The sequence below is a fragment of the Choloepus didactylus genome, chromosome 10 (genome assembly GCF_015220235.1).
Source record: "Choloepus didactylus isolate mChoDid1 chromosome 10, mChoDid1.pri, whole genome shotgun sequence".
NCBI lineage: Eukaryota > Metazoa > Chordata > Mammalia > Pilosa > Megalonychidae > Choloepus > Choloepus didactylus.
In genome coordinates this window covers 126,832,889-126,848,375 of record NC_051316.1, presented here as the reverse complement: position 1 = coordinate 126,848,375, position 15,487 = coordinate 126,832,889, and the positions used below count along the sequence as shown (strand labels likewise).

The following is a 15,487-nucleotide window of genomic DNA, read 5'->3' as shown; positions in this document are numbered from 1 at the left end:
ATCAGGAATTCCCCAGCTGGGGAAGTTTAATATTTCCACATTTGTCCACAGTCCCTCAAGGGAGCTTTGCAAATATTTTTTATTCTCTGCCCAAATTACTCTGGGTTGTTTCAGGGGCTTCATGCTAACCTGTACAAACCAACAAGATCTCACACCCTAGTCAAGGCTCCATGCAATTATGGCATTTGAGTAAACTGACCATACAAGTTATATAGTGTGCTACAGAAAATAAAGATTTTGTAGCATATAACCATCTCTTCCTTTGGTCCCACACAGAAGCCAAAGTTTTAAAACACAGTTAATATCATTCTCTATTCTTTAGTCTGCAATACCCCAATCTTGACCAAGTCTGATTCGTTCATATCTCCAATCGAAGTCTGATCTCCTTTTCGGCCTCTTTCACAGTTGATTCATGGGGCTGTGCCGACACTCACAGCCGCCGAACTCTGCTGAGTCCCAGGTGCCACACCGACACCCAAAGCTCCCGGGTCTGACCACATCACACACAAACAGCTCAAAATCTCAAAATTTAGGAATAACTGTTACAACTCATGAATAAATGTGACTGCTGTAAGGGCTTACAATCTAACTGTTACACCAGCCTTCCCCTTATAACCCATGGGCCCAGATTCAATTCTCAGTTTACACCTTATTATTAGTCCACATTAGTGAGGCAATATAATGTTTGCCTTTTCATTTCTGGCTTATTTCACTCAACCTACTGTCCTCACAGTCCATTCACCTGGTTGCATACCTCACAACTTCTTTCCTTCTTGCTGCTCCCCCTTCCAAAAACATTCTTATATTTGTACATTTAATCGCACTCATTGACCATTCTTGGTTTCTCTAAGCTATACAGTCTCAGTCTTTATCTTTATCTTCTATCTTTTCTTCTGGTGTCATACAAACCTCTAACATTTCTCTTTCAACCATATTCAAAGTCATCTTTTTTCAGTGTACTTACAATATTGTGCTACTGTTCCAGTTTGCTAATGCTGCCAAATGCAAAACACCAGAAATGGGTCAGCTTTTATAAAGGGGTTTTATTTAGTTACAAAGTTACAGGCTTAAGGCCATAAAGCGTCCATCAACAAAGGGTACCTTCACTGGAGAAAGGCCATTGGCATCCGGAAAATCTCTGTTAGCTGGGAAGACACATGGCTGGTGTCTGCTTGCTCCTAGGCTGCATTTCAAAATGGCATTCTCCAAAATGTCTGCATCAGCTTCCAAAGGCCATCTTCAAAATGTCTGTCTCAGCTCCAGCTAGCTATGAGCTCCTTCTATCTGAGCTTATATATTGCTCCAGTAAACTAAACTAGGCCCATGCTAAATGGGCAGGGCCACATCTCCATGGAAATTATCCAATCAGAGTTATCATCCACAGTTGGGTGGGTCACATCTCCACGGACACTGAACCAATAGGTTCCAACCCAATCCACACTAATATGTCTGCCCTCACAAGAATGCATTAAAGAATATGGCTTTTTCTGGGAGACATAAATATATAAACCAGCACAGCTACCAACACAATATTTGTGCTATCCATTTCTAGAGCTACACAATCAGTCCTCTAGAACATTTTATACTCCTTCGACATCAAATGCCCAATCTCTATGCTCTTTCTAGCTCCTGCTATCTTCATTTCTACAATCTTCTCCAAACCTCTCTTCTGTCTTTTCCTATCTGTCTGTAGCATTCTCTTTAGTATTTTCTGTAGAGGAGGTCTCCTGTTCACAAACTCTCTCAGTGTCTGTATATCTGTAAATACTTTAAACTCTTCCTCATTTTTGAAGGACAGTTTTGCTGGATATGGAATTCTTGGTTAACAGTTTTTCTTTCAATATCTTGAATATGTCATACCGCTGCCTTCTTGCCTCCATGGTTTTTCCTGAGAGATCCGCACTTAGTCTTACAGAGCTTCCCTTGTATGTGATGGATTGCTTTTCTCTCGCTTTCAGAATTCTCTCTTTGACATTGGAAAATCTGATTAGTAAGTGTCCTGGAGTAGGTCTATTTGGATCAATTCTGTTTGGGGTACACTGTCCTTCTTGGACTGTAATTTTATGTCTTTCTTAAGAATTGGGAATCTTTCATTGATTATTTCCTCTTTTATTCCTTCTGCCACTTTCCCCTCTCTATTCCTTCTGGGACACGTGTAACAGGTATATTCGTGTGCTTCATGTTGTCATTCAGTTCCCTGAGACCCTGCTTATATTTTTCCATTCTTTGCCCTATCTGTTCCTTTGTATGCAGGATTTCAGATGTTCTGTCTTCTAGTTCACTGATCCTTTCTTCTCCCTCTCCAAGTCTGCTGTTGTATGTCTCTATTGTGTTTTTCATCTCTTCTATTATGCCTTTCATTCCCAAAAGTTCTGCCATTTGTTTGTTCAAGCTCATGAATTCTTCCTTACAATCCCCAGAGTTTTCTTTAGATCCTTCATCTCTTCTGTCACATTCTCTCTCACCTTGTTGATTTGATTTAAAAGATTTGTTTGAACATCTATAATTAGTTGTTTCAACTCCTGAATCTCAGTTGAAATGTTAGTTTCTTCCTTTGACTGGGCCATATCTTCCTGTTTCCTGATGTGGCTCATGATTTTTTGCTGTCTAGACATCTGATTTTCTTGATTGGTTTATTCTGGAGGTTGTTTTCTCTCTTTTGCCTAAGGTTTTCTTGTTGGTTGACTTTGATCTCTATCTTCTCTTTGTTTTTCTCCCTGGCCAGTTGTCAGATTGGCTCTGCACCCCAGATTCCCCCTCAAAATCAGGCACCACCGTGGCCTGCCACAGGGATGGGAAGTAGGCACTGGGCACCCAGCAAGTTCACTCTGTGTGGTAACACAAATCTGCTGGCTTCCAGTGGCGCTCTATTTTCCACCAGCTAGCAAGACCTGGGTTTGTTTTGGGGCCCTGCCTTAACAGTTGGGTCTTCCCTATTTCTCAGCCAAAACAAGGCTGGGTTTCTGTACAGGGTGGGTAGACTGTCCAGCAGATGGCCTGTTTGGTAACTTAATTGTCCTCCGAGGCTGCTTTGCCTCCGAGCACAGGGCTGGAAACGTGATTCTATTCACATTTTCTCAGTCTCTTTGTCCCTTACTGACCTGGGCCTTGAAATGTCCTCCCCTGTTCACTAGGTATTTTTCACTGCTGTGAGATTTTAAAATCTTATGTCCCTGGTGGGAGGGTTCCTGTCTGCTGATTCAGTGCCTTTCCCATACTGAGTCCAAGTGAGGGGAAGGGGAGATGACTGGCTGGTCCAGGATGAAAGATTCCTACCAGATGTTTCTCCTCTTTCTTCAATTCAGCATTTGCAGGGTCTTTCTGTAGTCTATATCCTTCTCCAGAGTTTCAAACAATTCAGAATTGCCCTTTTTTTTTGTTGACTCTCTGGAGAGAAGTTTTCAGAAGCTGTTTGTCACCATGTTGATGACATCACCCATTGGCTTGTTTTTGATGATAAATAATGCTGGGATGAACATCTCTGAGCCTGAATTTTCCCTTTGCAAGCTGTCCAGTGAAGGGAGTGAGAGCCCTGCTGCTGGGCCTTCAGGGAGAAGCTGGACAAGTGCTGGGGAAGTTTACAGAGGGAACCGAGCCTTAAACAGTTTCAGGTTCAGCAACGCTCTAAGCCATTACTGCACTGGGATGGACAAGAGAGCATGGTTCAAACATCCAACGCGGGCTCCCAGTGCCGCCTGGCAATTCCAGGGCCTTTACTAGCTAAGACTCGAGCCCTCTCTCTCCCACTCAAGAAAATGGTCAGAAAGAGCCGTGAGTGAGTGTGAGCTGTGCTACAGCAGAACCTCGGACAGGCCACAGCTCATCTGCAAACTAAAAATGTCACAGGTAGCCTGGGACACACAGCTCCTGGTACCAACCCTCCCTGGAGGAAAAGGGCCCTCCCAGCCCAGAAGCTCCCATTGCAGCAGGGCCGGCACACGGGAGGGCTCTACAGCTAGAAATACACCCCTGGGCCCCCCACTGGGGCTCTCTGTGGTCCCCCCACCATGGCCACCCCTGCTTTTGTCTCCCCCACCATGCCCTGGTGGGAAGGCTATCCTCAAGCTGAGCTGCTTCTCCATAGTCCCCAGCTCCTGGCTGGGACCCAGGCATTTCCGACTCCCCAGTCGTGCCTCCTCCCCCTGCTCCCCAGGCCCGCCCCTGCCCCAGACCCAAATCCAGGCTCCCCACCTCTTGGAGTGAGGCTGGCCAACGCCAGCATTCTTGTTCTTCTGGGGAGGTTCCAGCCTGCTTCTCCCCAACTACCCCATCTCCTTAAGGGAGGAGCAGAGGGACGAGAATTGCACATCTGTAGTGGGAGGACCAACTTCCATGGTCATCAAATTTTCCATGCCAGCCTTGCCCTTTAGAACCTGGAGATTTAGGAAACGTATGGGCACCGCGCCTCTGGGGACGCCTGCCTCGCCCCCCCACCAGGGCTGGGGAAGGACCACCCTCTCCTGCTCCCTGGGGCTTGCCGAGGTCTCGGAGGCAGGGAGGGGCAAGAGACCTGCTGAGATTGTGCAGCCAGGACAGCGCAGAACTGTGGCGGGAGGCCGGGTCCATCTGGCCTCAAAGAGGAGCCCCTCACACCACACTTATCACCTTGAGGCCCCCTCTGACGCCCTCCCAGCTGGAACCCACACAGACATCCAAACTAGCTCCCACCTTCCAGGGTGGTCTTGGTGGTCTTCTGAGCTCTCCTGCCTCGCTGTACGAGAACACGGGTCGGGCTCAGCCGGGCCACCTGGGTGCAGCCATCACCTCCTCCCCGAGGCCCCAGGTGAGGTACCTGACCTCGCTGAGCCCCGGCGCCTCACCTGGAAAATGGGGGCGATGGGGACACCACCCCCTGAGGTTGCTGGGAGGACAGGCTGAACGAATACGTGCGAAAGGCAAGGACGGTGGCAAGTGCAAGTGTCATCTCCCTCCTGGCACTCTCCCAGCATCTCGGGGGCTGCCCTGACCTGCCGCGCTCCCCAAGTACGCGAGAACACGGCCTCCCCGCTGCCTGGGTTCCCGGGTCACACGTGCTGTTTTGTTTAACTGTCGCCACAGCACTGTGGGGTAGGATTAAAGTTCCATGATTCCCATTTTACAGATGAGGACGTGGATGCAGAGGGGCAGGTGGCTTCCCCTCAGCCCCGCAGTGGGTACAGGCGGACTGAGGGGCAGTGAGCCCACCCAGTGCTGGAGGCCCCCATGGCACTGCTCAGTTCTACCTCCTTGGTGCTGTCCCTGCTCACTGGCCTGTCCTTGGCTCTGCGCATGCCCTATAGACCCCCCCTGCACCCCCCTGCCTGAGGGAAGGGCAGGAGAGCGACCGGAGCGACTTCGCCGCCCCTCCCCACCCAGCTCACTTCCCTACCTGGAGGTTCTCCTTGGCTCAGAACTACAGGGAGGAAAGAGAGACTCAGGGGAGAGGAAAGCCACAGGACACTCCCCACTGGGGGGGTGGGGATGGAGGGTGGGGGTGGGAGGGAGGGGGACAGGGAAGAGGAAGGTGGCAGGGATGGGGCAGGGCGGGGGAGTGAGGAGGAGGGGGCGGAGCGGGCATGGGGAGGCCCACTCCAGCCAGTCCGGCAGCCCCTCTCTGGGGTGCTGCTGTTCCCATCTGGTGACAGACAAGATGGCACATTCTACTCTCAAACTGACAGCTTCAGTAACCAGAGGGCGTTTCCCCAAAGCGGGGTGTCCTCCGTCACAGGGCAAGCAGGAGATGTGAACAAGCTTTGTCCCAACATTTAGAGACGACGGACTTTTGATGGGTCTTATACTTTTTTCTAGACCAGACACCTAAAGACTAAAAATAAGGACCTCCTAGCACATGCACCTATTTCTAGCACAAAACATGGGCCCCTGGTGGTCTTCTGTAAATGCAAACTCGGCTAATCCCTGAACAGGACCCCACTCTGGGCTCCCTGATGGGTCTAGGACTACACTCAACTCGGGGGCAGTCTGGGGCCCCTAAACAGCTTTACCGGGTCTTGAACAAGGGACTCCAGGAGGGGCAGAGAGAAGAGGAAGGCACTTAGCTGGGGTGCAAGGCAGGTCCGGAAAGCAAGCTGATGAAGCAATTTTTACTGCAGTGTGAAGGGCTGATAACTTGCTAACACTCTGGATGCTACTGCATTTGAAAGGTGTTTTGTGTGTGTATTTAACATTCCCCCAAAGAATCTCTGATTTCGGATTTTAGGGAGTGGTTCTGTGGTTTTTCAGTCTTTGCTGAAAGGAAAGGGAAGGGAACCTGGGTTTTACCCACCTCTGTCCCTCTAACAATAAGCCCAGGTTAGGAAGAGCTGAGATAACTGCCCAGGGTCACTGGGCTGGCAAGAGGCGGAGCCAGGATTCAAACAGGGGGTGCCGGACTGCAAAGCTTGGGCAGGGCCTTCCCACCCACCGGGCCCGCCGGGTCGCACAGAAGCTTCCTGTTTTCTTGTTCTCTTTTCTGTTTCCAGAGCAGTTCCTTGACAGCTGCACGTACGGAACAGGCATCTACTCATGGGGCTGTCAGTGGCGGGGGTAGGAGGTGGGGCGGGGCTGACCCAGGTTACGGGGCCGCCTGTGGAGAAAGTGGGACCCCAGCATCCACCCCCCGCCTCGGGTCTCAGGTGGTCTGGCAGCCCCACGGGGAGACTTGAGCTCCTGCCCCTGTGCCTAGATCTGTTTCTGTGGGATGAGGGCTGCGAGCCTGGGGACGGAGACGGGGACAGAGAAGAGGAAGAAAGGGCGCAGGAGCTGGAGGTGGCAGGGTGGGCTGACAGTGGGCAAGGGTGAGCTCCGCCCAGCTCTGGCTCCTGACCCTGGGCGCCGTGTCCTAACCTTGCTCAGCCTCAGTGTCCTCATCTGTAAAGCGGGGAGATAAGAGCGAGGCCCTCCAGGAGACTTCCCACAAGCAGGAGCAGCCCTTATGGCCAACATCACAGGCAGGCCACGTGTCCGGGGCAGGGGCCTGGAGCCAAGAAAGGCAGCTGACCAGCTGGGCCCTGGACTCAGCCACTCTAGAACTCGGGTGTTCTGACCCTGTCTTCGGCTCTTTCATCTCTGATTTGATCATCTAGAGACACCTTTGCTTTTCAGCCCATGTTGTCATGAAAAGGTGGGGTCACAATGGGTGAAAAAGTGAGAAAGTGGGGTGCGACATTTCCAACACCACCTATTTCAAATAAGAATAAGCCAGTATCGAGAGTTATCCCCACTCCATCTGGAAAAATCTGTCTGTCAAGAGCAGCAGCCTCCCCACAGGCCCAGGGAGGGAGGGCCCTTACCTTCAGGTGCTCCAGCTTCTCCTGCTGGCTCAGGAAGTCCCTGTCGGTGGCCTCTGGGGGTGCAGCAGGCTCGCTGGGGGGATGCGTGAAGTCCCAGGTGACCTTCTCGGACAGCTGGCAAATGACCTGCTGCTTGGCCTGGTTCTTGTCCATGAGCAGCTGGACGTGCTGCTGCAGCTCCTGCACCTGCTGCTCCCGCAGGCTCGCTGTCTGCGCCAGGCTGTCCCGCTCACGCTCCAGTGCCTCCACCCGCCTGCCCAGCTCCGCGATCTGCCGCACCTGGTGCCGCACCAGCTCGAGCCGGTCCTGGTCCCCGGCCGCCACCAGGTATGCGTTGGACACCCTCTTCTCCTGCTGGGCGGCCTCCAGCGCCTTGTGCAGAATCTTCACCAGCTCCTGGGCAAGGAGAGGGAAGAGGCTTGTGAACTGGAGGGAGGCCCGCGTCACCCCCTGGGGATCCCCTCCCAGCATCCTTTTCTTCTTCTCTTTGGGGGAGCGTCTGCTGAACACATGGTTTCCCAGGCAACTCTGCACAGGGTGTGGCCAGGTGACTATCTGCCTAATGGCATGTGGAAGAGATGTGGGCAGCTTCTCGGTCTCACCTTTAAAACCAGCAGACAGGTGCTCCCCTGACTGGGCCATGGAAAGAACCAGAGCAGCCTCCTGGGACCCACAAGCAGAAGTTACCCCCACCCCCACCCCCACCCCAGCTCAGAATGCTCATCTACCTCTGGACTCCTGAATGTGAGAGAGAAACTGCCACCTTGGTTTAGGCCATAGGACTTCGAGGCTTCTTTGTTACAGCAGCTAAGCCTGTACGTGACTAATACACTTTCATTTCAGAAATAAACCAACCGAGGTCCTGGAGAGCAGAGTGGAATTCAATCTCAAATCCAGGCTCCACAGCCTGTGCTCGCTCAGTAAAGGTGCAAGGGGCGCACGTGCCTGCTCTTCCCACTCGCTCCTCTCTGGTCAGCCTCGTCGAAGCCTCAGGATCCTTCTCCATCCACCAACCACCCAGTCACGACCCATTGGATGGAGACAGCAAAGGGGAAGAAAGCCACTGGCAACCTCCACGTGAAGCCATAAGGAGCCTCATTCTGCTGTAAATCTGCTTCCCAGGCTCCAATGGGGATGCTTAACATTCCTATCTGTACTGGGCCCACTCACCAAACAGTGCCTGCAAGGCAGCTGCAAGAAGTGCTTCGGGGTCAGAAGCCACAGACCTTGATTTATTCCTTCTTGGGGGCATGTTTCACATGGAAACTCAAGGTCTGTCATCTCTGCAGCCTCCCAGGACCCAGGGACCTGTGCTGCCCCAAAGCAGGGGTGTGAATTCATTCAGGGCCGGGATCAGAATGCTAGAAGCCAGGCGGCCCCACAGCCAGTCTCGCGTGGACCTCAGACCTGGATACTGGCCACACTGCTGTGCTCTGTGCCTGTTAAGTCTCCTTTGGACAAGCATGGTTTGCTCGAGAATATTTCAACTGTACCCACCCCAAATACAGGAATCAGTTGAATAGAGTTATTTGATGGGAACCATCCCACTTTGGAGGAGAAAAATCTTGACTTTGAGAAGCTAATGACAAGACCACATTAGTATGCATCTTCTGATACTTCAGTCCTAGTGACCAGATCCCTTCTCTGGTTCTTTCTGTCCCTTTTCCTTCTTTCCATCCATCCATCCATCCATCCATCATGAACCACCCTCTCAGTGCCAGGCTCCGTGCTGGGGCTGGAGCCTGGACAGGGTACCAGTCACAGTTTCTGCCTTCAAGGATGGAAAGCCTGGTGGGAGTGGAGGTGAACCATATGCTGCAGGAACTTCCCAAGGATGTGTGTGGGAGCACAGAGCAGGAAGCAATGTCTTCTGCCTGGGGTGGAGGCGGGGAAAGACTAGTGCATTCTAGGGAAAGGAAGAGCAGTTCAAACGTAGTCATGACGAATTAGGATGCCAGAGTTGATGAAGCACCAGGTAGGAAACAAGGGGACGGGAAGGCTTCATGGGCACTGCCGAGCCAACAGTGCGGCAAAGTCCCGGAGGAACGGGAGAGCATGTGGGGAGCTGCAGAGACCTTGGTTGCAGCTGGAAGCTGGGTGGGGAGGGTGGTTGCAGACCACATTGGAATGTTTGGAATGAAGTCTGCTCCCCAGGGCTCCACTGAGAGAGCTTAACATTCCTGCAGCTCCAGGACAATCAAGATAACCAGACCTTTTTCTGGTTCAACTGAGATTTGGAGATTGCCTCAGGTAACTCCCTTCTAGCCAGTCTGACCTCTGTCCCAGGGGGAATAACCAATAGAAAGACGTTCAGACTTGCATGGTGTTCAGATTTGGGTGGTTACCCCCACTCCCCCACCCCCAGACTTTGGGAGAGTCCACTCTAAAACCCATTTCATTATATGCTGCTATCTTCCCCTCCCACATCTGGCTCTCAAATCCAAGACCAACACACCAGCCCAGGAGGCTCGGCCCCCACCTCCAAGATCCCTGCACCAGAATGAGATGGGGGTGGGAGAAAGGAACCAGAGGGAGGGATGCAGATACGGAGCAGAGGGGTGAGGGTGGGACGGGGTCATGGATTCAGAAAAGCTGGAGGACCTGGGAGACCACCTGGGCTGATGGCCCTGATACTGGACAAAAGCCCTGGGTTCTCTGCCCAATGCACAAAACAGCCAATCCATGACTCTGGGGTTTCAAAGAGAGAGTTTAATACTACCCACGCTTGGAGCAGGAGAGCAGATGGCCTATCAGCCCCCAAATCTGTCTCCCCAAGTCTAAGGAGTTCAGGGTTTTTATGAATTCAAGCAAGGGGGAATGGAGTTGTAACCTTTACAATATCAAGTATAAACAGGGCTGAGACCAGGTAGAGTGACAGTACAATAGAAAACATAAGCAAGGGTGACACTGAGGAAGGACAGAACAGGGTATCGAGGTTGGGGTCCCTGGTCTTCTGTCCAGTATCAAAAGAGTTAATGCAGACCCCAGAACTTCTCACAGGATAAGAAGTTCCCCTAAAGTTCAGAAACCTCCCCAAACCATAAACTCTTGTAAAATCATGGGCCCAAGGCAAATTCTTAGTGACAGAAAGCATGGGGTCTTAAATGTTGTTAAACATCCGCCCAAAGACAAATTTTAGAAACGCAAGCACAGGTCAGAAGTTCCCATAACCGTGATAACTATCTCCGCCTAGGACAAAGAAGACACCTGGTGTCCAAAGGTCAAGATAAGAAAATTACTTTCCTATATAACAAGCCACCCACTCCCACTCAGCTCATGCTTCTCCTTTGGACAGGCCCACGTTATTTCTTTAACGTGTATCTTTCTCTTTTTCTTTAATAAATTTTACTATTTATTCCTACTGGCCCCTCTTGTCTCTGAATTCTTTCCGTGGCGACAGTTCAGAACCTGGAACGGGGTTCTGCCAGGCACTGCTGCCAGTGGGCACTGGTTACAAGGCTAGCTGCATTTCAGTTATTTCAGGCATGATGCCAGGGCCAGGCTCATCCCTGGGAGTCATGTCCCACGTTGCCTGGGAGACTTGTACCCTTGGAAGTCATGTCCCATGTGGGGGGAGGGCAGTGAGTTTATCTGCAGAGTTGGCTTAGAGAGAGAGGCCACATCTGAGCAACAAAAGAAACTCTCTGGGGGTGACTCTTAGGCATTAATTTTAAGTAGGCCTAGCTTTGCCATTGCATTTCAAAATAAGTCTCCTAAGGGCAAGCCTCAAGACTGAGGGCTTGGCTTATTAAACTGGGAGCCCCTATGGATTAAGGGGATAGCAGAAATTCCCCAGGTGGGAAAGTTTAACAGTTCCACTTTCTTTCCCCAGTCCCTCAAGGGACCTTGCAAATACTTTTTCATTTTATGCCCCAAACACTCTTAAATGCAGCAGGGTATTACGTCAACTTGTACAGAACACTAACATCTCATTCCCTGTTCTAGGTTCCATGCCACACAAGGCTGAAGTATGTTGTTTAATTCAACTGACCAGACAGGACACATCAGATAGTGTGCCATAGAAAATTTAAATTTTGAACAAAGTAAGTCTCTTCTCCTTTGGTCTTACGCAGAAATTAGTCTTAAGCTACAGATGACATCATCTTTTACCCTGTATTCTGAGTTACTTTAGTCCTAACCAGATCAGCCTCATTTACATTCCTAATTGAAGTCTAATCTTTTTCAGCTTCTTTAACAGTTGCTGTCTGGGATTATGTCGCTTCTTTAGTACTTTCAGAGCTGGAGAACTCTGAGTCTGAGTCTCCGGTCATACAGATACTCAAAGCTTCAGAGAGCTACAGGTTATAAATAATAAGCAAAGCATCTCAGAATTTAGAAATAACAGTTAGAGCTCAGGAATAAGTGTGACTGCTATAAGAGCTTACAGTCTAGGCCCTAATTTTCTTACAAGCATTTTCTAAATGAAGCTATTTCTAGAAATAAAAACAATTGGCAATTGACTTATATTGGAGTCATCAACCACAAACCATAGCAGAACTTTTGTCCTGTCTCACTTTTACACGTTACCAGGGTTATGTTAATTAACAGGTCGAATATAACTTCCATACTTCCCTTGCATCTCTTAAGGTCCCTTTTTTGGGACCATATGTACATGTAGAGAAGCATTAGAGCAAGATGGTACAACTGACAGGTAAATTTGGTTATTTCCATGATCTGTATCAGTAGCAGGATATAACAGGACAGTGAGAAGTTGCCAAGTCTTCATACAACCTCTAAATATATGAATAGCATTTCACCCATACAAATTTTGCTAGCAGAAGGATAGAAATGGCTTTTAATTATGGTAATACCTCCCAAACAATTCCTATATAATATGTTAAACTATTTTAGTACTTCACATTTACAAGGTGAAAGAATAAATCCTTTGAAACAGTTTGAAATAGAAAATACCCTTTAGGGTCCAATTTTGGAAAATGTCAAAAGTTGTCAGGTTTGAACACTATGCCAAACAGGAAAATGGGTATTCCAGTTTGCTAAAGCTGCCATTATGCAAAATACCAGAAATGGATTGGCTACTACAAACGGGATTTATTAGGTTACAAATTTACAGTTCTAAGGCCATAAAAGTGTACACACTAAGGCATCAACATGAGGATACCACCACTGAAGAAAGGCCGATGGCGTCTGGAACTCCTCTGTCAGCTGGGAAGACACGTGGCTGGCGTCTGCTGGGTCCTTTGCTCCTGGGTTCTGGTTTCAAAATGGCTTTCTCCAAAATGTCTCTGGGATTCTGTGTCTCTTAGCTTCTCTCAGAGGAATGCTTGGTTCTCCTGGGGTGCTTCTCTCTAGGCATCTGAGAATTCTCTCTTAGCTTCTCCGGGGCAAACTCTGGGTTTCATCTCTTAGCTTAGCGTCTACAAACGTCTTTCTGTCTGCATCTTCAAGCGTCTGGGTCTGTATAATCTCTTAGCTTCTCCAGGGGCAAACTCTGAATTACATATCTTAGCTTCTCTCCAAAATGTCTCTCTCAGCTTCTCTGTGCTCCTTCTCTCCGTGAGCTCTCTTAAAGGACTCCAGTAAACTCATCAAGAGCCACCCTGAACAGGCGGGTTCACACCTCCATGGATATAATCTCATCAGAGCTCCCACCCACAGCTGGGTGGGGCACATCTCCAAGGAAACAACCTAATCAAAAGGTCCCACCCAACAAGACTGGATTAAAAAATTATGGCTCTTCTGGGGTCCAAAACAGCATCAAACTGGCACAACAGGTTACTGTGAAAATATGTGGTTCCTTATTTAACCAAAGTGGCAAGAAAAAGTCTTCTAAAAATAAAGGATGATAAGGTCAACAAAAACATCAATAAGGATATTCTTCTGACATGACATAGAATCTTTGTCTTCTCGACAGACTACTCAGATGGTTAAGAAATGTTTTTTATAATTTTCATTCAGAGCAGACCAACAATCTGCATTATTTTAACAGAGAGAAAACTAAACTCCAGTTTTGTATGAATACAGTTTGACACAGAGCTCATACAAAATATTATAAACAAGTCTATCAAATTTTTGATCAGCATTGACTATGACAAGCAGAATTCACGTTCACATCCCTTCTAGAACCTTCCATATCCATTCAGATCTTGTCCTACACATTAAAACTAGCCATTTACAAAACTATACTCCTTTAGACAAACTTATCAAATTTTAGTCAGCATTGACTATGACAAAATTCGCTTCCATAAACTTTCACAAAACCCAGGCTTTGTCCTACACATTCTTGAGAACACACCTTTCTTTAACAAAGCACATCCTGTGTACTTTACATACCCACATACCTTAAATTACCAAAAAGATCTTCGATACTGTCTTTAAACATCCTATAAAACATAATTATTTTTAAAATAGTCTGTCACACTAATAATTTAATTTCATTAAACACAAACTTACATTTTTCACTATCTTAAAGATCTAATAGATACAATGCTCCTTTTTCTATTGGAAGTTAAAAAAATTCTGCTTTTATAATATTCTAAAATTATGAAGAATCTCAAAAGCAACAATCATTTAATTGTCCCAAGCATAAATCCAGGAAAACTTTTCCATAGCTCCCAAGGACATTTTTTCTTTTACTTACTGAAATTTGGCAATTAGATCTTATTCAATTACCCCTATCCCAAGGCTATTTATATTTTAATAACGATTTGTTTATTGCAGTAACTGTTGCTAAGAGATTATTGGGAAAAAAAATATTTAATTGGGGAATTCTCTCAAAACATGGCCTATTCCACAATATTTCCTCTGTGCCCACCATTTCTCATCTCCAGACCCATTAGAGAGAATTCTAAACCAAATACACCCCCACCATCCTTCCCCACCCAACCCTTCCCCCATGGCTGCCTCAGCTGGTTAGGCCCTGTGAGCAGGGACAGGTGAGACAGAGAGAATGAGGCCTGGTTCTAAAAGTTTCAAATGAGGGTGGTAGGATTTGAGACCCCTAAGGTGGCCTTAGTGTTGCTGTGAGTGCCTATGCCCTTCTTTTAATTGATTCCAATTATAGATCTAGTTCACCTAAAGCTGTGACCCTGACAACTGGAAAAGCCTTTGCTTTCCCCCCAAGGCAGCCCTCTGCTGCTGTAGGGAAGTTCCAGGGGAGGTTTCTCTCTAATGTCCGGGTTTGTTTACAGTGATTACAGGTACTGAGACTTTGAACCCTGGTGCCTAGAGGGTTTTTCTTTTTTTTCTTTTTGGGACTCCAGGAGTATGTGTGTGTGTATGTGTGTATGCGTGTTTGTGTGTATGTATATGTATACATATATATATACACACACACACAAACACACACTTATTTATCCTTAAGCAATTTGAATAGAACTCTCATAAGAATTTTTGTTTGCCAATTTGGTCCTACCAGCTGGAGGTAGGAAAACCTGCTTTGCAGAAACAGACACACAGAGAAAATTAAGACAAACAGAAATTAGAGACAGAAAAAAACAGACACAGAAATGTAAAACTCCCTCATCTGAACCCTCCTTTTTCATCCTTTCCTGGTCTGCCTGATCACGGATCCTCGCGGGCCTCCCTGTCGTCTGGTCCCGCAGGCACGAGCCGGCGTGGGAGGCGTCTTGCTGGTGGCTCTGCTGCTGCTTTGAGAGAGCAGCCCTGGCCAGACCGAGAACCCTGGCGGGGAGGGGAGGGGGACACCGTTTCCACCTCAGGGCTTTCACCTCTGATAAAGAGGGGCTCAGAGGAGGAGGAGGTGCAGGCGCGTCTAACTCTCCTGACCCACTGGCCCCTCGGCTACAGGGCGCAAGTGGAGCAGATGAACCAGTTAAAACAATTCTATGGGATCCTCCAAGTGTGAATCGGGGAGGACATTTTTCTTTTCTCCACTAACCTTTACAGGTAAAATTTAACATTTTCTCCTGAACTCTGATTTTTGGGAGAGACAAAGGAGTGAACACACATCATCTCATCCCATTTCTGCTCTCTAACCCTAAAAGTGTTTTTTTCAACAGAGCCATTCTCAGGGCACTTCTCTCCTAATTCTAAATCACACCGAGGACAGGCTGTGTAAAAAAGAAGTCAACTACTCCTTGTTTTTTCATAGGCTCATAACTAAAATCTTTCCAACTTCAAAATACAGCCCAAAGGGCTAATGTAGGAATGCTACCAGCATTAGAACTTCCCATTCTAAAGAATTTCAGTAATCTTAGCCAACCAGCAACACTTGAGCAATACAAATGCAGTAACAAACC

General features: G+C 48.2%; 1 protein-coding gene across 5 annotated transcripts in view; it reads right to left on the bottom strand.

Annotated features, from left to right (window-relative positions):
* The window catches only part of TBC1D2 (TBC1 domain family member 2), a 59,636-nt gene that overhangs the window by 16,509 nt on the left and 27,640 nt on the right, over positions 1-15,487 (bottom strand). For 4 of the 5 annotated variants that reach the window (XR_005219069.1, XM_037850890.1, XM_037850893.1 and 1 more), the window contains one exon: positions 7,269-7,664. The exons of the other annotated variant lie outside the window; for it this stretch is intronic. Coding sequence is in view for 3 of the 4 variants with exons in the window: in XM_037850890.1 (XP_037706818.1) it covers positions 7,269-7,664 (396 nt within the window). In the remaining variant the exon portion in view is untranslated. The remainder of the gene's footprint in view (positions 1-7,268; positions 7,665-15,487) is intronic. 5 annotated transcript variants of the gene reach the window in all.